The sequence below is a fragment of the Anas acuta genome, chromosome 3 (assembly GCF_963932015.1).
Source record: "Anas acuta chromosome 3, bAnaAcu1.1, whole genome shotgun sequence".
Taxonomy (NCBI): Eukaryota; Metazoa; Chordata; class Aves; order Anseriformes; family Anatidae; genus Anas; species Anas acuta.
The window spans coordinates 115,639,352-115,662,123 of NC_088981.1; the positions used below are offsets into that span (position 1 = coordinate 115,639,352).

At 45.1% G+C, this 22,772-nt stretch overlaps 1 protein-coding gene across 1 annotated transcript; it reads right to left on the minus strand.

The window, feature by feature from the left end:
* Positions 1-4,193: 4,193 nt before the first annotated feature.
* LOC137853124 (serine protease 55-like) lies at positions 4,194-21,570 on the minus strand. The gene is made up of 5 exons (XM_068675137.1): positions 21,516-21,570; positions 20,885-21,074; positions 19,051-19,298; positions 16,690-16,832; positions 4,194-5,863 (listed from the first exon to the last, which is right to left on the minus strand). The coding sequence occupies exons 1-5, from the start codon at positions 21,568-21,570 to the stop codon at positions 5,561-5,563; spliced, it is 939 nt and encodes a 312-aa protein (XP_068531238.1). The 3' UTR covers positions 4,194-5,560.
* Between the last annotated feature and the right edge of the window lie 1,202 nt (positions 21,571-22,772).

Here is a 22,772-nt window from a genome sequence, read left to right on the forward strand (position 1 = left end):
GCATTTGTAAGTGGCAGCATACCCTGAACCCTTACCCTCGGCACCTTGGATGTGATAACACGCATTTGCTGGGAGGCTGCACTCTGCACGAGTGGCTTCATTCTGATATTAGCAGTCATGCAAACAGATTGACAGACACTCAGTCATCAGATAACTCTCTTGTCACAATCGGGCCCGCCTTGAATAAACACTTTGTGATTATTTATGTTCCCCTTCACATCCAACTCCATCTTTGCATTCAACTTCCTCGGAGCTTGCTGTGAGAGTGTCTGGGCACTGACATTGAAATGCCTGGAGGTTTCTCAACACCTCCCCAGTGCCCCTGAGTTGCTGCATCACTCTTGGGTCCCTTCCTGTCCTAACAAAGACCTCTGCTCTTCCTAGCATCACTTTTAACTTGAGTCTCTGGCCACTAAGTTGTAGAACAAGGCAAATTATTAGTGCAGCTTGAAATACAGGAATGTGTAGACCACCAGCCCATCACACTGTTTCAGGGATTGTTTGTAAGCTCATGCTCATAGTCAACAGTTCAACTCTTATTGTTCCTTTGGTCCTTTCAATGATCCTGTTCAGATCAAGGTTGCTCCCCAAATTTTTGTGTTAGATGACCTCTTCAGTGAAATGCTCTTTTTTTTTTTTTTTGCAAATTCCTAAGAAACTCAGATTGAAGCAAAGTTTTTCACATCAGAGGTTAGAAAATGCATCCCCATCTACGTCCAAAGCACAAGTCCATTCAAATTCTCTTCCACCATGATCAAGAAAAGAGGATAAAACCCAAAGCCTTCTTCTCTGAATAGCTCTCCAAAGGAATTTCAGATGGCTCACAACTGATTGATTCAAGTTTCAAGAGATCATGCTCTTCAGCTGCACCCCACAGAGCTCCTCTAGGATCTCACAGGATCCTAGAGCTGAATTTATGCCTGTGTCTGCATTCTGTGCCTAAGCCATCAGATCCTCCTCTCCTCCCCATTCCCCTCATTTGGAGGCAGGTGAGGTAGGTCTGGAGTTGCTTTTGTTGTGACTAATGTCTGCAGTTAGTGTTAATACATGTCATGAATTCAAAAGCCTTGAGGAAGATGAACTTGTACTTCCCAGTGGTACCTTGAAGCCCACCCTTCCCAGCAGAGGAGTCAGGCACAATGCTCTCCTCTGCAGTCACATGCTAAATCATTTAGTGGTCTGGGCTGCGGGAGCAAAACGCATTGCATATTAAAAAGCCCTCGTAGCAATGAGTCATGATGAGACATGCAGAAAGCAACTAGTTGCGAATACAAAAAGTGATAGCGTGTACAAGACACCTCTGAGAGAAGAACATGGGATGCAGATACTTTGAACCAAGACAGTAGGAAATTACATGATGGATATTGCAGGATATTGCATGGTGGTACGGGATGTTGTGAACTCAGCTGCTGCTGGCTGGTTTTGTAGTCCCTCCTAGGCACCAGGAGCTGTGCACAGCAGTGTCAGAACAACAAAGGCATATGACCTGCCCAGAGGTAGCCAAGCCAGGGCTGTTGAAGTTCAGGGGCAGTTCAAGCATGCCTTAGTCAAGCCACTAATCAGCAGTGTGACTGGGACCGCCAGATTTGCCAAGAACAGAGGGATTTCCCTGGCAATGGAGTGATTAAAGAGGAAATATAGCAACTGGGCAAAATCCTCCAGGCAGAATAGGTGTTTCTTCAAGGTCAGCAAGCACAGCCATCATGCAAACCATGGGCGCTGCTCAACACAGATCCATCAGACTTGAGCATTCCCTCATTGTAGGGAAAGGCAAGGTTTTATTTCTGGGTTGGATTTAGGGATGTCTTTGGCTTAATTAGGTGTATCTAGCCTAGCACTGTCAAATTCCAGCCTGCACTAATTCCAAAGCCAAGCTCTCCTCCAGACCTCGATCCACCTACTTAAAGAAAGTCTTTAGTTTAACACCAAAGGTTTTCTGTGGTTGTTGAACACTTCAGGCAGTCCAGTACAATTCAATAGTGTTTGCTGTCCCACACCTTCACTTTAATTAATAACAGTGATTAATAACTGTCACAATTGGTGTATTTTAAAAGATACCCCTGGCTTTTAATTATTCTCCTGTTTACAGACGGGTAAACTGAGTCCCTAGTTTGAAAAAAGACTTGTCCAAAAGGCCACTTAGGATGTGGTCAATGTGGGAACTAATGCTAAAGGGAGCAGGAGAAGACAAGTCTGTGCTTTTCATTGCATCATAACCCTTAGAGGAAGCACAGGCAGGAGAAGAGGAAAATGGGAAACCTCAGTTCCCCTAAAAGGATCTCAGTGGGGCTGCTTTGCCCTCAGAACATCTATGTCATAGCTATCGAGGATGAACCTGGAGAGAGAGCTTTGGGGGCATTGCCCTGAATAAAGGTTGGATTTCTATAGTGGCTTCTATAATAATTTCTACAATCTTGAACTGATCCTTTTCCAACTCTCATTTTTCATGGTGGAGCCACACAAGTTCCCCCTACTTGCAGCCCTCCTCACTTCTCATCTGCAACCAGCTATCACCACTTAACTTGCATAAACACCATCAGCTGCAATCCTTCCATCTCTGTGCTCAAAACTTTCATGCAAAAAGCTGACTGGGATGGGGCAAGCAGGGAAACACACATCTATATAAAAAGAAAAAATATATATATTTTTGTATATGGACTTCTAAATTGCTGCCTTTGGTGTTTGTACAAGGTGCTTTTGTTCTTACCTCCCTAGCAGAAAGTGCAAGCAGGCTCTGACTACCTGGTTAAGTGATATCCTTGTCAGTGCTAGGTTAAGAGTTGGACTTGATGATCTTACAGGTCTTTTCCAGCCTAAATGATTCTATGATTCTACCTCTTATTTGTCCCTGTGAGTGTTCTTGTCTATTTCTTTCCCCTGAATCCTTGAAGATGGTGCCCCAGAGCTTTAAGCATTCCCATAACCTTCTTCTCTTCTTCAAGATCACCTAGTCCAACCTACTCTAACCTCTGACCTAACAGTAACAAGTCCTCCAGTAAACCATATCACTAAACTCTATAATTTTTATTCTACAGGTTTTATTCTGTCACACTGAGCAAGAGTTACATTTCTTTTGCCCAGACTGCTTGGTCCCACTCTATGCTCTCCATTAGGCTGTCTGGACATCAGAAAGGGTTGTCTGGAAAGAGGGAAGGGGCAATAGGAAATGAGCAGCAAATAAAAAATCCACATCTCAAATGATAGCCTGAAACATAAAAGCTGAGATGGTTCAGTTTGGAAACTTTTCACTTTGATGATCTAAACCCAGAAATGAGGAATTCAATAGCATATGAAACACGGTACAAAAATGTTATAAGGCTTAAAAAATTAATGGCTCACATTGAAATGTTAATGACAAAGCTATATTGCATTCTGATTTCGTGTGACTCCAACACACCCCCATCAAAACCATAATCAAAGCTGATGTGCTCTCTCAAAACACAAATACCTTGAAAAGAAATATATGTTTTCATCAGACCTACATATGGCATAGCATTATTAGGCAAACATTTCCTTTCTTGTCCTAATTATTGAACAGTGCATGTAGTGGTTAAGATGAATTCACTTTAATGAATCCTCTAATGTTTTAAGTAAGGAGGAAAAAGTCTCTGCTGCTCATAACTTTACAGCTACATGGCTGGTCTTTACTCACAGAACTCATGTTTCTGAAGCAAAGAGCGAAGTGAAACACTTTCATTACCTCAATTTACAAGTGGGGAAACTGAGGCACGTGGCACATAGTGAATTCCCCCAAGGCCATCCAGCAAACGAGCAGCAGAACAGAGCAAAACCCCCAGCAGCAGTGTCCTGCTGTAACCACTAAGTAGCATTGCCTTCCTTTAACACAGACCATTATCAGTTTGCAAACGCTACTGATAGAGAAGACCTACTGGGTCTTTCTGCAGTTCCCTGTAAGCTCAGGCTTTTTCCATGCCTTGTGCTGCAGATGAGAGTGCTTTATACAATCCCTACATTAAAATAATTCAAGCGGGAGGACATCTCTCATTTCCTTTGGGGGAAACAATTCTGTAGCTGAATAGATTGCAGCATTAGGAAATATTTCCTGATGTCCAGCCCCTGCCATAGCTTCTAGAATCTGTTGATATATTATTAATAGAAAGGAAAATAAATATAGGTATTAATGCCAGCAGACACTGTCTACTACTAATAGCTGCTAAAGTAATATATTCCCCTTGTTTTTAGCTTTTATTAGTCTTTTTGCAAAGGGTTACAAGACCCTTATGCATCCATTAGCCAGTCAGCCATGTGAAATTAATGTGGAGCAATTTTCATAAGCATTACTCAGAACTAATAATAATTAAGCATTATTTTCTGCTCAGATAACACAGAAAATAAAGTCTGACTTTTATGCCAAGATGGGTTTGCATTAGCTTAAGGTAGATGAATTAATTCTCATTTACAAGGCTTCTCCACCAGCTAGCCAGAAAATATCAAGGTAATTAAAACCAATTTGTGAGGTTCTGTCCCATTGCACATTCACTGAGTTTTATCGTTGCTGCAATTACAGGTACTTTTATGCCATTGCAAAGGTGGGACATGAAGGAGACCTTACCGCTTGCCTCCTTCCCCATCACATTCAAGAAAAGCAACCTCACTGTAAAAAGCAGAAAGTGTTTTTGTGATGCACTTGGTTGCTGGAGAGTGTAGGATGGCATTGCTTCAAGGACCAGCTCAGTCCTGGCTCAGACTGGGAACTGCACAGCCCAGAAATGCAAAAACCAGGTCTCCAGCAGAGGGAAAAGAAAGAAAAAAAATAATAATTAAAAAAAATGCTTTTGATTTACCATTTACTTGTAAGGGATTCATCTTGGCTAATTACCAAACCAAGGAGTTTCTGTAGACAGCATTTCATAGATAGCTCAGAACCAGTTCCCTCCAGCCATCCAGATCTTTCTCTAGTATCTTTAACAACCAAACCACACCATTTGCAACCCAGGTAAATAATGACCAGTTATATGAAGCTAAAGTTTCCAACACCGCCCAACAGCTTTCTTGCCCTTTTTCTAGTGTATGGCAGAATTTGACATGTAGTCATATCCCAGCAGCTTGACATACCACCTGAGTGGATGCTGTGGTTCTTGAAGATGGTCTTAGTTTGGTCCAGCTGCAAGATAGAAGATATATTAGCCCAACTAACAGCTAGCTCTAAGATATATTAACCCAGACCTAGCCCACCCACAGCTAAGCTAATCTGGAGCCGAGTGAGCTAAGACCTTTTTAAAGGTTTCCAAGGGGAGCAGCTCCTTCACCCTTGACCTTGTATCTGAGCTCAGCAAACGGCTGAGCCTGATGTGACCCACCAGTCTGAAAAAATCCATGTTTTTCAGAGGATTGAGAACTCTGTTTTCTAGGTCCTGACTCTCTCATTTCAGGTCTCCAGCCTCTCCATCACTCCCCTGTCTCACTGTGGCGTCTCATTTTGGCGTCTGTGTCCACATCAGTGAGATGGAGCAGGCTGACCTGAGACATGACTTTATGGGTCAGCAGCAAAAGAAGGAGACAGTAGTTCTGACTTTTATTATGTTTTGAAAAATTTTCTCTAGAGTAATCTAATTGCTGTTAGAGAGGCAAATAAAAGGAGAGAATACTCAAGAAACACCAGCTGTGCCTGAGCCCTGGAAGGAACCTCCCTGGCATTTGCACGGTTATCCACGCCTTCAATGAAGAAAGGTTTCCCCCTTACAGCTGTCTCAGTCATGATCCAGCCATAGTAGTTGTAAACAGAAGTGTAGATCTCGTGACTCGGCTTTTCTGTGCAATCTTCTTCCCAGCTGATGATGCCGACCTGAAACCACTTCATGGTGTTCCAGTAGCTGCAAACCAGAGGTCCCCCGCTGTCCACCTATGGCATAAAGAGGACATCAGAGCAGGATCAAACCTTGGGACTCTCAGAGCAGCTGCATCCCAGAGGCTGATCAGGAAAATCAAACTCCATCCCCAGTTCATGAGGTCTTGGGGGAACAGGGACTCAAAGTGTCACAGCTCAGGTCTGAGATGCCTACAGAATAATGTTAAGAGGAGGAGGTAAGAGGAGAAGATCACTCACAGTCTCCAGCTTGGTGCAATGCCCTGTCCTTCTCAGTCTCGTCCACATCCTCCCATGGCTCTAGAGGGATACCCGAGCCTTGTCACCAGGAGACAAGACCCAAGAGTAAAAAGGGACATTTGCTGTGACTTTTCATTCAGTTCTTAGCTTCCCTGAAAAAACAGTACACACAGGTGCCAGGTACCTGCTGCTGTTAACTTGGGGACCAGTATCCAGAAACTGAACAAGAGATGAACACTAACCCTGACAAGCTTTTCTTGCAAGTGCAGTAATTTCACAAAAAATCTGCTTGCCACTCGAAAGACAACTTCCACTCACCCAAAACATGCAAGCTTTCAAATGCACTTTGCAGCCATCCGATGAAGAGGAATGTCCTGGCTCAAAAGCCAAGAGCACGTCCAGTTTCCTGTGTGACCTCTGTGTGCAATTGCTGAGTACAACCCCAAGCAGAAAAGAAACCAGCACAAAGTGCACCCAGCCAGGAAAAACACTCCTCTCAACAGTTATGTACATCTTAATTGCTGATCAGCCCTTGCTCTAAATAAGACAGTTTCCTTCCACAGAGCATTCAGGTTTTTTTTTCTATGTTTTCTCCAATCCTTTGTATGGCAAATAAGAAACAACACAGTTTCCCAAGACAGTTGGGTTTCCTGGGAACTGTTGTCCTTCCATCTTTGTGCCCCAGTTTGAGAAATATCTTTGCCATCAATGTATGAACCCCATTTCCCCAGCAGCTACCCTGACCTAACCAAACATCAATTAGTAAGGAAGTGGCTGTGTGATGCAGCTCATCGACACCCACAAAAGTTTACGGCAGAATTCTTACTCATTTCCTGGGATGGAGGCTCAAGGCCCCTAATGAGCTTATCATTTTTTTTTTTCTTTATTCTTTTTAGCTTTTTTTTTTTCTATATTCTTTTTAGCTCAACATGTAAACAGGAGAGAAAAATGAAGATAAATGCAGAGCAAATGTTGCTTCAGCACCCAGTACTGTTTGTGCTGAAATGGTTTTACTGTAGCTATACAATGGTGGTGGTGGAGCCCCTTCAAAGGCAGGATCTGAAGGCATTTGCCAACCCTGTTTCGACCAAGAACTTGTGTGAATCCCACCAGTGACCCTGCAGTGACCTTGGACCCATGCATTATCAGTGCTCTTGGTGATGCCATCCTTTTTGAATGAATGAGCATCTTCTAAGCTGTGCGCACAATTAAATTACTGGGAATTTCACTGCTAATTCCCTCAGGGCAGGCACAGGCCAAACGTATTATCCCGGCAGCGAAAGGAAAGCACTTTGAGTCTCCTACAGAAAGATAAGAAATGAAGTTGGGAGAATTGGAGCTGTTATTGAGGCAGTGACGCAGCAGTGGCTGGTGATCTCTCAGCAGTGGCACATTAGGGTGCAGCACGGTGGCTTTCCCCAATACAGGAGACATGAGTACTGGTAGAGCCCCTGAACACTAAATCACAGAATCACAGAATTGATCCCATTTTGGAGGCTGTCCACACTTGTGATGGTCCTTTCTCCCAGGGCAATTAATACCAATTAATTCTTCATACCTTGTGGCTATCCTTGAGGAAAATTCTTATCGCATTTTGTGGATGAGAAAAGCATGGCTGAAAAGGGATGCAATTTGCACAAGGCAATGGCAGAACCAGGAGCCAGAGCCAGGAATTCAAAGCTATAGATCATGCAGTTTTCCTTTCAAATCAGATGTTTTCCCCTGTCTGTCTCTTTAGCTGTGTTTGCTTTGTTCTCTGCCCAGTCGGCGAGGAAAGAGAGAGCTGTCTGCAGGGCTTGGGGGACCGTCAGCTGCGGAAAGCGATTTAAAACCTGCCCAGAGAGGGAGCTGGGCAATGCTGTGAAAACCCAGGCAGCAGCTGCAAATCCACAAACCCTGAGACCCAAATCCTACTTTGGATGCCTTTCCCTGTAAGCTGAGATGGTCTGCTTCATGGGTGCAAAAGGCACCTCTTCTCTTAAGTTCCTCTATTTAACTCAGATGTCTATTATCATCTCCACATAATCTTTCCCACTTAACTATAGCAGCCAGTATAAATCAGGAACCTGATTGCTATAGGGCTAAAGATGGAGAAAATAAACTCAGTTCTACAACACTTTGGAATATCCCTGTATCCACTGTGAGATCTCAAAACTGTTGGCCCAAGATTTTCCATCTTTGTGTAGGAGACGATGTAGGAAGAAGGAGGTTTGAGTGCTGGTACAATCAACTCAGCTCCTTGATGTCTCCAGTGGTACTAATTTAATGAACGCTCAGGTCAACAACCCTGAAGACTGAAGTACTTATGAAATGCTGCTTTCAGCTTTCAGCCTCTCGCACCCTGGTGGTGAAAGACTTCTGGTCAGCACAAACACACCAGATGCCTGCTCCTGGTGTTCAGTCCGAGTGGCAAGTTTCTGGACAGTGAAATAGCTGAAAACTGCATCTTTGCTTCTCTTACATGTTTCTTGTCAACTGGAAGATGAGTGAAAAGCAACTACATCAAATCAGATCGTCGCTGAACTCATGCCTTCCACAACTACATGGTAATCCTCCCATTAGGAGAAGTGAGAGCAAAGACATATTAGCTGGCAAATAATTCTGAGTTGTATAAAAATTGTCACAGACTAGCGAGGCGCTTTGTTCACTAAAGCTGATCAAAAGTTTCATCCTTTTAACTACAGCCAAAGACTTTTTGTGAACATCAGGAGCCTTTCTGCTGACTTCAGTGAGCTTTGGCGCAAGAGTGTAATCTTCCTTTCGTATTTGTATTCTCGTCTGCAACATGGTAATTGATCAGAACAAACACGTTCAGCCACATAAATCTTTTTAGGTGCGAGAAGCTCTGGGGGAGGGAGAACAACCCATCTGATCCTCATTAGATGGATACACAGTCCTTGCAAGTCATTGCCGGTTTCATTTTTGTGATGGTAAGCTCTGTGTAAATTGGAGAGAATCAGCGTGTGAATAACAACATTTGCTATTAGAGCTGCCCTGGCTGCAGGAAGCAAAGGTTTTTCCAAAGAGATGATTTCTTCAGTTATTTCACTGTGCATAGACTATCTTTAGAGGAAGGTTGAAGGAAAGAGACTAAGACCATTTTTAGCGTGTCAGAGATGAATCAGGTAACAGAGGCACCTGGACTTCTTTCATGGGATCCCTTTGAGGTCTCAGATGAGGGCCTTCACCTACTCTTTCCATCCATCTCCTCGCTGGAAAATGAGTGAACAGGATGGCCCTACGCCTCCCAGATGGAAGCCATCAGGGTCCATTAGTAGCCATGGTGGCAACGACTAAAGGAGGCCATAATGCATCTGACCAAAGCCCCATGCAGCCCAGACTCCTGTCTCTGACAGATGTCTGTAGTGAGTGCTTGGGAAGGAGAATGAAAAGCAGGGCAAGTATTTACAGAGTTGTATTTACATCACAGTGGTTAATAGCCTTAGAGAGATCTTCATCCAGGAAGTTATCTAATTGCTTTTTGAATCCATTTATCCCTTAGGATAAATACCCACAACATCCTGGTCAGTGAGTTCCATAGTTTAATTATCTGTTGGATGAAAAAGCACTTCCTTCTCTTTGTTTCAAACCTGCTGCCTGATACAGCCATTGGATCCTCCCTCCTTCATGTGTTTTGAACAACAGTGTCAAGAGGATAGCTCTTGACTATCCACTCCTTGGCATTCATGACTTTAGAAATCTGTGCCATATCCCCATCAGACATCTCTTTTACAAGCTTCAGAGTCTTTCTCTGCTATTCTCTATTCCTCAAGAAGCCTTTCTGTGCCCCTGCTCATCCTTCCCACTCTACTAGTCTCTTCTAATACTACCTCCTTCCTCAGATGGGGTGGACAGGAATTGCACACAGCATGGGATGTAGGCCTCCAAGATTAGTGCCCTCGCATAACATGCGTTTGTTTCGCTACCTATTCCTTTCTTAATAACTCATAATGCTCTTGTTGCCTTTTTGACCTCCACAGAATCTCGTGCTGACGTTTTTGAAGGACTATTCACAGTCACTCTGAGATCTTCTTCCATGGTAATAGCTAATTTAGAGCCCATTATTCTATGTGTACAGCTGGAGTTGCTTTTCCCTGTGTTCATTACTTTGCCCTTGTCAACAGTGAACTGCATCTGCTGTTTTAACCTTCAGACACTCAGGATAATGAAATCCTCCTGCACCTCTGCACAGTCAGTTTTAATTTTGACCACCCTGAACAGTGTTGTGGCACCAGCCAACTTTGTCATCTCAGCATTCGTGCTCCTTAAACAGCACAATTCCTTGCATGGATCTCAGTGAGACTCCCCTTGTGAGCCTTTTCTCCCATCAAATCCTTCCTCCGTACCACCTCCCTTTCCAACAGAAGCCCTTCTACTTCATGACAGCTCACTTTCTGCATGAGCTTTTGGTGAGAAATCTCGTTAAAAGAATTTGGGGCATCTCAACGCGTTATATCAGCTAGATCACCCTCTGCCACATGCTTGTCAACTCCTTCAAAGAATCTGAATCTATCAGTGAGTCATGACTTCCCCTTAAAGCGGTGTTGACTCACTGTAATTGAATGAGAAGCGGCTGCTCTGAGTCATCACACCCATTTCTCCCACTCCAAGGGCAGGCACTCAGTAGGTTTCTTTGTTCAGCTGGATCCAGAGATGTTCTGCTCCCCAGATCTTCACTCACCGGGCACACAAAATAACGCCAGACCCCCCCCTTACCACAAAGCAAACAGCTTCAGTTCAAGGGACTAAAAGCTTCAACTCTAGGGTGCCAAAGGAATAAAGCAGAAGAGATGTTGGGCATCATCAACATCTCAGGTCCTTGCAATAGGAAGGAATAGTTTTCACAGATTAAAGAATTAAGCCACCATAGCTTCCATGTGTTCACTTGTCTGCCCATATCATAAAATGATCAAATGATGAAAGCTCTATAAAGCCACAGGACACAGGAAAAATATTCTAATTCTTATGAGCTGCACATCAAAGCACCCTTTAGAAGCAAATGTAACTGACTATAAAAGCAAAAATGTCTTTCTAATGCTTTGTTCTGGAGCTTCCCAGGACACCTTCCTATTTAAACCAATCTTAGAAAGAAAAAAAAACAACCACCACACCCTGACATGTTAGCAATTGTTCAGGGATGGAGAATCTATCACAAGGCTCTTGAGTGGGTCACTCTCTTCAATGTAAAGGTAAGGTGCAATAGTAAAGTAAGTTTGTACAGTCGTGTGTTTTTTTTTCTAGTCATAATTTTGAATTGAAATTTGGTTAGCTCCAAATGCTAGTCCCCAGGAGACCTTTGGCTGATAGGCAGAAGGTCCTATAACCTCAGAGCTCATACAGATACTCTCCATACGTACAGACTGCAATCACAGCATCACCTATCCTCTTCCATTTACATATTTTAACCAGCTGGAGGGATTGAGCAAGCGTCCCTGGTTTGTGGCCTTTGCCTTGTCTCTCTGATAATTTACCTGCATGAAGCCGATTTTCATCTGCAGACCTTTTCTTTAAAGAAATCTATCACAAGTCTTCCCTTGCAGATTTTGAGCCTTGTTAGCACCAGTAAAAGGATGCAAGAGTTTGTAAAAGGATGCAAGAGTTTTTGTCACTTCTGTATGGGTTTAGCACTCACTCTTGTGCACAGAAGGAGGGTAGGAGGGGTGAGTTCAGCTCCAGGCTGATCACCCCTCTGAGGGGGTTCCAGTGCAAATGTCAAGCTCCCGGTGCAGTCACATTACCATCAATGGGACATGATTTCAGAGGGGGCAGCTGGATGCCATGGGGATATCCTAAGACATCTAAAATGACACTGGAAACTTGTAGGCAACAGTCCTGTCTCAGATCCATGTGTGTCTCTGTGAGCTAGACACCTTGGATTTGCTTCTAGTTAATGGGAGCGATGAGCACTCATACAGAGATTTATCTCATTTTAAAATAGATAGTTAAACCAGCCTGAATGAATCACACGTTCAAAAGCACTTTTTTCTCTGCATTAATAGAAAGATGATTGGGTAGCTGCAAATAGCTGCAGAAAAGGCATTTGCATGGGGCCAGATAAATCTCACCAAACAGCTACTGCTACTGCTGTAGCTACATGGGGTGAGGGCTTTTAGCAGCCCAGGTGCTACAGAGGTGCTACAGCCATTCACAGACTCCCAGAATGGCTGAGGTTAAAGGCACCTCTGGGCCTATCTGGTCCAGCCCCATGTCCCCAAGGAGCAGCCCCCGGCCCCTCTTGGGGCAGCCTGTGCCAGGGCTCCGGCACCCCTGGGCCCAGCAGTGCTGCCTGAGGGGCAGGGGGAGCCGCCGGGGCTCCAGGCTGGGCCCGGGGCCTCTGGGCCTGGCCCTGGGCACCGCTGAGCAGAGCCCGGCTCCGGCCTCTCCGCACCTCCCTGCGGGTACTGACGGCCATGGGGGAGCTCCCCCGGAGCCTCCTCTGCTCCAGGCCCAGCAGCCCCAGCTCTCGCAGCCTCTCCTCACAACACGGGGGCTCTGGGCACGGCAGCACCCTGGGGACCCTCCACTGGACTCTCTCCAGTATGTCCAGGTTTCCCTTGTACTGGGGTCCCAGAACTGGACTCAGTACTCCAGGTGCAGTCTCACTGGTGTTCAGCAGAGGGGCAGGATCCCCTTCCTTGACCTGCAGGCAATACTTTGCCTAACACAGCCCCCTTTTTTTGCCCAAGGGCCCATCACTGGCTCACATTCACCTCAGTGCCGCTCAGGCCCCCCAGGTCCATTTCTGCAGAGCCGCTTTCCAGCTGGGTGCCCCCAGCCTGTCCTGGTGCTGGGCCTGTTCCTCCCCAGGCCAGGACTTTGGGCTTCTCCTTGTTGAGCTGCGGATTTGTGTCAGCCCCCCTCTCCTGCCTGTCCAGGTCCCTCTGGATGGTAGCACAGTCCTCTGGCATATTCAATCTTCCCAAACTGCTGACTGTATTTGTGGGCAGGACATACTATTTGTGAAGGAACGTAGTCCTTCTTTGACTTTTTCATTCAACAAAATACAAAAAATCCAAGAGCCCTGGATGCATCCTAGCATTGTTTCGGCCAAGGACAAAATCTCTTGTTGTATAATTCAGTGGAAGGGGGTAGATGCCTTTGGCTGGTGACTCAGACCAGTCCTACACCAGTGTGAGGGGAGCGTTGTGAAGCTGAGCTGGAAGGATCCCACCACTTGTCTGTGGCCACAGAATGATTCATTCTCCTCAAAGTCAGGCCAGGGCCTGCCCCCCCCCTTCATCTGCTGCCAACCTGAACTGTACATGAACTGCGACTTCCAGCAAAACACACTCTGTCCTATATTTCAGAGAAATTCTCTGAAATATAATTGGGCCATTTACTGAATTTTGTCTCGATAGGCAAGGCACTGAAGAGGCATTTACTTTGTGAGTCCCTTATACTCTAATTATTGTTCAAGTTACCATTGCATCAGGGCCTAACAAAAGGTGCTTAAGAAAGCAAGGAATTAGACATCAATTGTGGTTCATGGGGTCATGGAAGAAATGTAGCACACAAAAAATAACACATAGGCCATCTCTACTGTCTGTTGTTTAGCACTTGTACTCCATGAACATCCATTAATGCTAATGTTTATGACTAAATAGAACTATAAGTCAATTACAGATCCTGTTAGTGTTAATTCACAGTCAATCTATATATTTGTCTGAAGAACCACTAGGGAATTGGTATACAATAGATTTTTCTTTTTAAGTGAATGGATTTTTTTTTAAGTACAAATACTCAGGAGCTCTGCTATTCAATCTCCTTGAGTTATTATAGGAACACAGTTAGTGATCCACAAATTAGTCAAGCTCTGGTACTAGTATGATGGCAGCTACTGAAATGTCTGAGCCTTTCTATTCATGACCTGTTGCCACATGTGGATATTAAGGCAGCGATCAGTAGGATAAAACTTTCACATGACACCTTTATATTTATATTTATTTATATTTAAGTGACTGGTTACTCAAATAAAACCATCTTGCTGTAATAAGGAAAATCTAGCGCACAAATGGCACACAGTGCAAAGACAAGCATGGTAATCTTTTGGATCCAGATCAGGATCGTGTGGACTTACAGCCTTCAGTCTAGATGAAACTTGCCCATCTTAGCTTGGTTCTAGGCATGAACAAATGTGTCCTGTTCTCAGCAATGCTTAGGAAAGGTTAATGTAAGGCTTTTATCTGATTCATGTCCAGACAAATCAGGCATTGCTCCCAGGTTTACTGTGACCACATCTACACCAGCAAACTCAGCATCACCAGAGCTCGTTCCTTTACCAGTATGACTGAAAAAGAAAAAAATATTCCTCCCTCCTATCTGTTCTGAGGCACATGGGCAGGAACCTAAACTTAGAAAGGTGGCCAGGAGCCTAAAATATAAAAGCAATTCTTTTATCATCTCATCACACAGAATTTATCTGAGCCCATTCAACAACCTTTAACCCCCAACCACAAGTAATGTTTCTAATCCCATCTGGGTGCCCCAGACACGCAGATTCAATCTGATGTGACAAGATAACATTTCCTGCAGAGCTGTCCAGAGAAAAATCCAGTCTTTATGTAGAAAAGTAGCTCAATAGAATGCACTTTGTACAATGTGCCTTGCCACCTACTGAGGGCTTGTTGCAGAGCAAGCATCAGGCTGGGACCTGGTCTCCCAGTTCCTTACTGGTAGCCTACTGCAGGCAAGCCACCAGATTTCTGAACCAGCCCAGCAGGGCCAAAATATGACTGCTTACCCACCCAAACTCAATCCCAGAAAACTGTCCATCAGCAAAATCAGTGCTTCCCCTAGAACAAATGAGCAAATCCTGATGAAAAGTCATGTCACTTGTTTCACTCCTGAACAGACTTACTTCTAGCCTAGGGTACATTTTTGCCTTGTTCTCATTATTTCAGGTTGCAAGACATTTCTGCCTAGTCAAACTTCTGCTAAAAGTGGGCAGTTGCTGGGCTATGAGCATTATCACACATATAATCATTGTGTACTTTCCCTGCTTGGAAAGCTCACATTTCTATTTCATTTTGCAGGCTACGCTAACATTATTGTAGATCAAAATAGCACCCTCATCAGCTTTCTGAATACAGGAGATTCATTTTGCTGGGTACAAGTGCTCTTGCTGTTTCACCAGCATAATTCAGCCGCAGAACTTAAGGCTGGGCTGGGAAGTGCATTCTTTAATCATGTTAATGTTATCCTGTGGCAGTTTTCTTTTTAAATTTTTTGATTGAATTTAATGGAGGTGAAAGTCACTAGATGAATGGCTTCACAGGCAGATGCTCTCTGGCTAATCAAAAAATGATTTTGCAAAGCAAAGCTTTCCCTTCCTTGCCTAGGTATGGCCCCAGCTTGCAATGGCTTTGCAGTCCACAAGCACTGCACCTAAAGCTCAGGGACTTCTCTGAATCCTGGCTCGCTGGGTTAGATTGAAGGGCTCCTACAGGACGAAGCTGTGCCTATAGGTGTCTGACTGTCTGCCCCCCTGCAAGCAGAGGAACACTTCTAAAAGACCCTTGCTCAGTAGAGGAGAGAGACCTCAGCCCTGTTCCCACCATGGCAGAGGCTGCAGGGAGAGCTCAGTCCTCATTGAGCAGAGATGGGGTTGGAGGTTGGATGCTGTGAAAGCAAAGGTGCTTTTTGGCTTTCAGACTTTGTTTGACACCAGGACAGCAATCATGTGCATAGAACATGTTCTGAGGGCATAGTTTGGGTGAGGTTATCCCACTTCTGGGCATTTCACAGAATGACAGAAAGGTTGAGGTCAGAAGGGACCTCTGGAGGTCATTTGCTCCAAGCAACATTTGTTTCAGCTCTCTCCCCTTAGCAGTCCCTGCTATCAAACACCACTGAGCTCTATAATTTAGCTTCAGAGCTCCACTGTCCTATATCATTAAGCCGTGGTGATATGTGACTAGTTCTGGCACCCACAGACTTTCCTGCTGTGCCATCACAGGACATTTCAGAGAATCACAGAATCATCTAGGTTGGAAGAGACCTCCGAGATCACCTACTCCAACCTCTGACCTAACACTAACCAGTCCTCCACTAAACCATATCACTGAGCTCTACATCTAAACGTCTTTTAAAGACCTCCAGGTCTTTAAGTGACTCCACCACTTCCCTGGGCAGCCCATTCCAATGCCTCACAACCCTTTCAGTAAAGAAGTTCATCCTAATATCCAACTTAAACCTCCCCTTTTGTGCTAGCACCAAGAGCTCCCTTGGAAAGGTTTCTAACATTCAAACTAAACAGTCCTGGACTCAAAAGGACCCAGTCCTTTTGCTTTGACCCTCCTGGTCAGAGTTTCCTGTCTCCAGCCAGTATTTAACTCCTACCACCACTGCACAGGGGTGTTTTGGTCCCCACAGGGACACATCCCAAGATCCACTACTACTTTCCAAGAGCCCTGCACCACACTGCCTTGGTCAATACGCATTTGCTATGCACCAGACAGGCAGGTCCTCAGCCCTTGAGCTTCTTGCCTCATGTAGAGAGCCTTTAGCAGCCCTAGAAATCCACAGGAAGAGTGGATGTTCCTTCCTGAAGTGAATTCACCTCTCTTTGAAGGTCCCTGTTCCCCCATGGGCAATGTGGCTGTTCTGGGGCATGTTTGCTTTACCTGGCAGGTGCCTCTTTCTCCTCCCTCCAGCTCAGCACACAGCATGTTCTCTGGTAGCTGCGGGATGTGCTCCAAGCACTTCTCCCTGCTGATGAGCTTCATCCGTGCTTTCTGCAGCACGTGGGATGCTGACTCCTCAGCTGCTAACCAACAGGTGAGAAGAGAAGGATTAGCAAACCCTGAAGAGCTTGTAAGGGTGAAAGCACTGTTGGAGACCCTTGGGACTACTCTCAGGTGAATTTGTAAAGGAACTCAGGGTAAGAGGGGCTCAGGGCACAACCAGATGCTCTGGGGGCCAAGGAGGCTTACAGGGGCTGTCTGGGATATGTTTGTGCTCTTGATTAAATGCCAGCCTAGGAGATGGGTAAGTAGGTGGTGAGATGGGAGGTGTTGATGGGCAAAGCTGAAATCCTGGGGAGTGGAGGCTTGCTAAATAGGATTTGAAGCAATCACTTATTCCTTTAGGCAAACTCTGGGATGTGATGGGATGGCTTATCCTCTTGGCCTTGGTGATGCTCTGAGATGAGCTGCTTGGGTTTCTTATTCACATTTCTAGGATACCCAGCTTGAATGATTTTTCACGCAGCCCTGTGTGAGCCCATGTGTGAGTTCCACTGAGCTTTCTCCAGAACAGACAACCTAGTTCTCCACATGCTCTCCTGGGGTGCTGTGAGGCCATGCCTCAACCAGGGGACTGGCCACATCTTTCACAAAGGATGGCTGAACACAACATAAATAATTGCTTTTTCCTCCTCTTGAGATGGAAAAGCAAAAATCACAGTGGGTACCAGCAAGCAATGAGAAAATTAAAAATATTCATGCAATACTCATGGCTGCATGGAAAGCCTACTCATTTCATCACCCACAGTTGTCTTCAAAATAAGCCTAAGTCTGAAGGATAAAACTGTCTTTTGAAGGATGTCACAGCTTTTCACTCCTTCTTGCATAATTCACTGAGCTAAATCATCCCAGAACCTTCAGGAAGGTGGAACTCAAAGGTAACATCTAAAAGATGGAAACTTGTTATGCTCCTTTCCTAACTAACATGGGGCCCCTCCATGGACGTGTCCGCATACAGAAATGCTTTAATGTGGGCATCCCCAAGGAGGTGGCTCCGTGTGAGCTGGGTTTTACTGACTGCAATCAAAGAGGAGTCAGCCTGGTGCCACCTGCGGTGCCATTTGAGAAATGTCCACCTCCAAAAGATGAAAAATGACCCATCTTTCCTCCCACGCAGGAACAGTGTGTCATACTATGGTATGGCCCATATCACACCATCACATGTCACCCTCAGCAAACTCATCTTCTCCCATTTTTCTTCTGAAACATCCCCCAGATTGAAGGGCTGGTGCACTGAGCTCCCGCGGGGTGCAGTTCGGATTGCAGAGGCAATGCCACCCTGACCACACGGCAAAATGAGGCTCTCCTCCCCAGAACCACACCAGGCATTTTGCAGAGACTAACTGAAGAGAAATCCTGCCAAGTTGCAGAGCGACTCTGCAGCATTGCCCCTGCTTTTCTGTTTCTAAGAGCGTGTTACCTTGGTGAAATGGAAGACTTTCACAACTAAAACACAGCGTTGTGCTGTGTTTTACTGTTACGTGAGGTGAATGAAGCATAAGAAGGAAAATACAGAGGTTCAGAAAGGAGATAGGAACCCTATGGGGTAGAAGAGCAAGGATTAAACGGGACGTTAACTTACCACCACTCCCAGGAAGGACTGGTAAAGCCCCAAGACACCACCCTGCCCACTCTGCCCTGATTACCCCTTTCCAATAATGAAATAGCTCATTAGCCATTTGGTGACATTTGTTCAGGACAGACATTTTGGGTCACAGTCAGTGCTGGAGCTACTTTCATTAGGGCTTGAATGAGAGCAATTAGCAATAGCAATCTGCCTTTCTAAATGAAAGAAGAGGAGGGGGTGGTCAGAACCCTCAAATCAATGTGTTTAATGGAGGCATTATGCCAAAGACAACCCTAAATCTCCATTTCCCTTATGCCAGACCACTTTAGACCCATTATATCTCACCCAGTACAGTTGGGGATTGTCTTACTTTGGGTGCTCATAACAGCAAGCAAGAAGGCAGAGCCCTTGCAGAGCAATGGTGGGCTCTAAGGTTTCACCTGGAACATACACGCTCAGAATTTTGGAGACTTTTTCTCTGGGGGTGACAGCTTCTTGCTCTGAATGGACAGCCAGTGATGTGCAGAGGCTGCCAGGTTCTGGATGTGTTTACAAAGGAGGTAGGGAGCAGCCATTAGTATGGGTAACCCCTGCCAGGGGAGAACATCTACTTTAAATGGGTAAAAAAACAGCCTCCATTAGAAGATGCATCACATCTCCCAGTGGTGTCTCACCTGCACCTGTGGTTCCCCATCCAGCAATCCAGCAGTGTTGCCATGTATCAACGTCATGCATGAAGGGCAAGCAGACGGGGATTTTCTCATTGCTGAACTCGACGGGCGAGCTGAGCATGATCAGGGCAATATCATGTTTCATGCTTGTTCTGTCAAAGTTTTCATGGATAACCAAGCTGTCTGGCTTATGTTCTTCCAGAGGGTGGTCAAGGTTAATTCCCCCTACTACAACAGTGAGATCTGGTGGCCTTATAAGCAAAAACAATAACAACAACAAAAAAGAGTAAGCATGAGCAAACATGAAGACTTTGTGTTATAAAGGTTGGTGCCTCCTTCCCCAGAGCAGCAAATTGCAGAGGCAGATTAGCTACAGAAACCACAGAAATCTGCCCTCACTTCCAGGCAAAGCTCATTTTCATGGGAAGCAGGAGCAGAGGTAGAACATGAATGCAACCAAGTTATAAATAGCACAGGTGCTAACGAACAGATGGAGCAGGCTGGGTGTTCAGAATCACTGTGCCCTGGGCTGGCTGCTCCAGGCCAGGCTGTCCCTGGCCAGCTGCTCCAGGCTGTGATGCCACAGGTCATTTGTCACCGAGCAGCCCTGGCTCTTGGAGCTGCCATGTTTTGGAGGGGACTCATGGATGGTTGGATTCTGTCCCTGGGTTGATTTATCTAGAAGCTGCTGGATTAATATCAGACTACACATAAGGTAAAGGTGTTTGCTGTATGAAAGCAAAAGTAATTTGGAAGTTAAAGTAAACTGGAATGGAATATACCTCTTTTTACAAGGTACCGCAACCTGTGTAAATGTACAGGAACTCCTTGGGAGCCATCAGAATATAACATCATAGCCAATTATACAAGGCTGCTCACACTGTCCTTCAAAATATTCTCCTTCTGGACCCTGGTTATGCAGATTTATTCCCTGTATTCCCTTTCTGGATCTTCTGGTTATGCAGTTTTCTGCAAATTCCTTTTTTTTTTTTTTTTTCCTAAAGGAGGAAAGGTTATCAGTACTCTCCTTCTGGCTCCATCACATATATTCTGCACTTGATCCCAAGGATATACATACCCTACAGTCTAAGGAGCAGTGTTATCACCCCCATCACGCCTGGGCTGTCCTCATTTACCCTGAGTAAAGTAGAGTAGAGTAGAATAGAGAGCAGCGCAGAATAGAATAGAATAGAATAGAATAGAATAGAATAGAATAGAATAGAATAGAATAGAATAGAATAGAATAGAATAGAATAGAATAGAATAGAATAGAATAGAATAGAATAGAATAGAATAGAATAGGAATACAATAGAAGAGTTGAGTTGAGTTGAGTTGAGTTGAGTTGAGTTGAGTTGAGTTGAGTTGAGTTGAGTTGAGTTGAGTTGAGAGAGTTGGAAGGGACCTTCAAAGGTCACCTAGTCCAACTGCCTGACATCTTCAGGGCTAACCAAAAGTTAAAGCATGTTAATGAGAGCGTTATGTAAACGTCTCTTTAACAACAATGTACATGGGGCATCAACCACCTTTCCAGGAATCCTGTTCCAGCATTTGACCACTCTCACAGTAAAGAAAATTTCCTAATGTTCAGTCTGAACCTCCCCTGGCACAGCTTTGAGTTACTCACACGCATACTGTAATTAGTGGCCAGGAACCAGAGGCCAGCACCTCCCTGTGCGCTTCCCCTCCTCACGGAGCTGCAGAGAGCCAGGAGGTCGCCTCTTGGCCTCCTTTTCTCCAGACCATACAACTAAAGTGACCTGAGCCTCTCCTCACAGGACATGCCCTCCAGCCCTTTTACCAGCTTTGTTGCCCTCCTCCGGACACATAAGTACTCACACCTCATCTGCAAAGCAATGGGCCGCAGTTAAAATCCACAGCGCGCTGATCATGGTGCCCCCACAGATATGCTTCCCGTTGCTCTGGATGCTCACTTGCCACGGGAACTCCCCAGCCTTGGCGTATCTCCCCTCTGTGATCCTCTTGCCAGTCTCCAGAAAGGACTCATAAGATGGTCGGAGGCCACACTCTGGGTACAAAATGAGACACGTTGCTCATGTATGGCTGCACCACTGCCTGTGCTCCTAAAAGAGGAGGGCAGGATGCAGGTTAAAGCACTGGTCCAGGACCATCCATGCTCCTTGTTCTCTACCAAAGCCCCTGGCATTGTTGTAACTTCCCCCAAAAATGCCTGGGCAATCTGGGGGCTAATAGGGCCATAGAGTGCTTCCCATAAGCAGGTTGGATGAAATCCTTGTTGAGGGAGTAGAATGGAAGAGTTCTGTGCCAGGTATAGTACAAGCCATGCATGTATGCTCTAAGGCACAAGGAATCAACCCAGGCCAAACTCATTTACCAATGTGTGTGTATCCAGGAGGGCTACCAGTTTCTTTCTGCTGTCCACCTCTGAAGCTACCAACAGGTTCACTCTTCCATTCATTGCTGAACATAAAAACTGGGGAAGAAACGCCTGCATGGATGCTGCTGATTAGAGAAGTTAAAATCCAGAAGGAAAGGAGCAGCATGTTCATCCCACACTTGGACCGAAGCTCTTGGATGATGTTGAGGGCAGTGATGCTTCTGCAGACACATTCCTCTGCCAGGAGCAACCAGGATGTGACCTCACACGGTTCATTCTCTTTTGCTGACATCACAGTCAGAATCCAGTCTTCCTGAGACAATGAGGGAAAGCTCACACTGCCCTGGCCAACAACTTAGTGATTCCCATGAGGCTTGGGATTTGCTTCAGCTGTGCATCCTGGGGGCATCCTGGACTGGATTTCACTGGGTGCAATAGTGGACTTCTCAGGCTGGGTGCTGTAGACCTTTTCGGTTCTCGAACCACCTTTTTCTCTTCAAAGACCTTACCTGTTGGTCCTGCATCAGTTTTCATCTTTGAAAAGTGTTGAAGCCTATTAAACTTTGGATGAATTTTGTTTAGACCTTCTCTACATCCTCAGAAGAAAGAGACAGCTGTGTGGTAGGGCAAGGTTCAAACAGTGCCGAATCAAAAGTATTGTGTCAAAGATGCTGAGGCTGCCACTCCCTTCTTCCCCGAGAACTGTGGGCAACTGTTTACAAGGCCAAACACAGCTTAGAAAGCTTATCCACGAATCTGAATCATTTCACCCTTACTGATCTTACCTCTGCTGCTATTTGTACCTCCAGCAACAACTGCAAGGCATCAAGGCCAAAATTCCACCCTAGTGCATCTCCATAATGAATTGGGTGGGGGCATAATATTCTGGTTTGTACCAGTTTTAACATCAGTGGACCTATCTACGTTGATTTCTAAACTGATGTATTATTTCCATAGGGACAAGACTGAGAAGAACTCAGCCAAGCTCAGGCCTGAGCACAGCTGTATTAAGTACAGAGCAGTGCTTCCTCCAAAGACTTTCCAGTCTGTTTCAAAACAAGAACTTGCACAGAGTAGGAGGGAAGGGAAAAGACAGAAGGGAACCAAGAAATATTTTATGAGCAAATGATGATTCAGAATATGAAATGTTTTGCCTTGTACATGGGAACAAATTGGGAGTTATCCCACTGAAGTCTGACTTACACAGAGGTTAAAAAATGCATAGGAGGAAAGTCAGACTTTATTTTCCTCTCTTCTTTGCTTTTATCTTACCCCTTGCCTAGGAAATTGGACAAAAATGCTGGTTTCCTTGACAGTGAGCAACAAAACATTTCAGTGGCACAATGTTAACAACAGGCGATCAGTTAC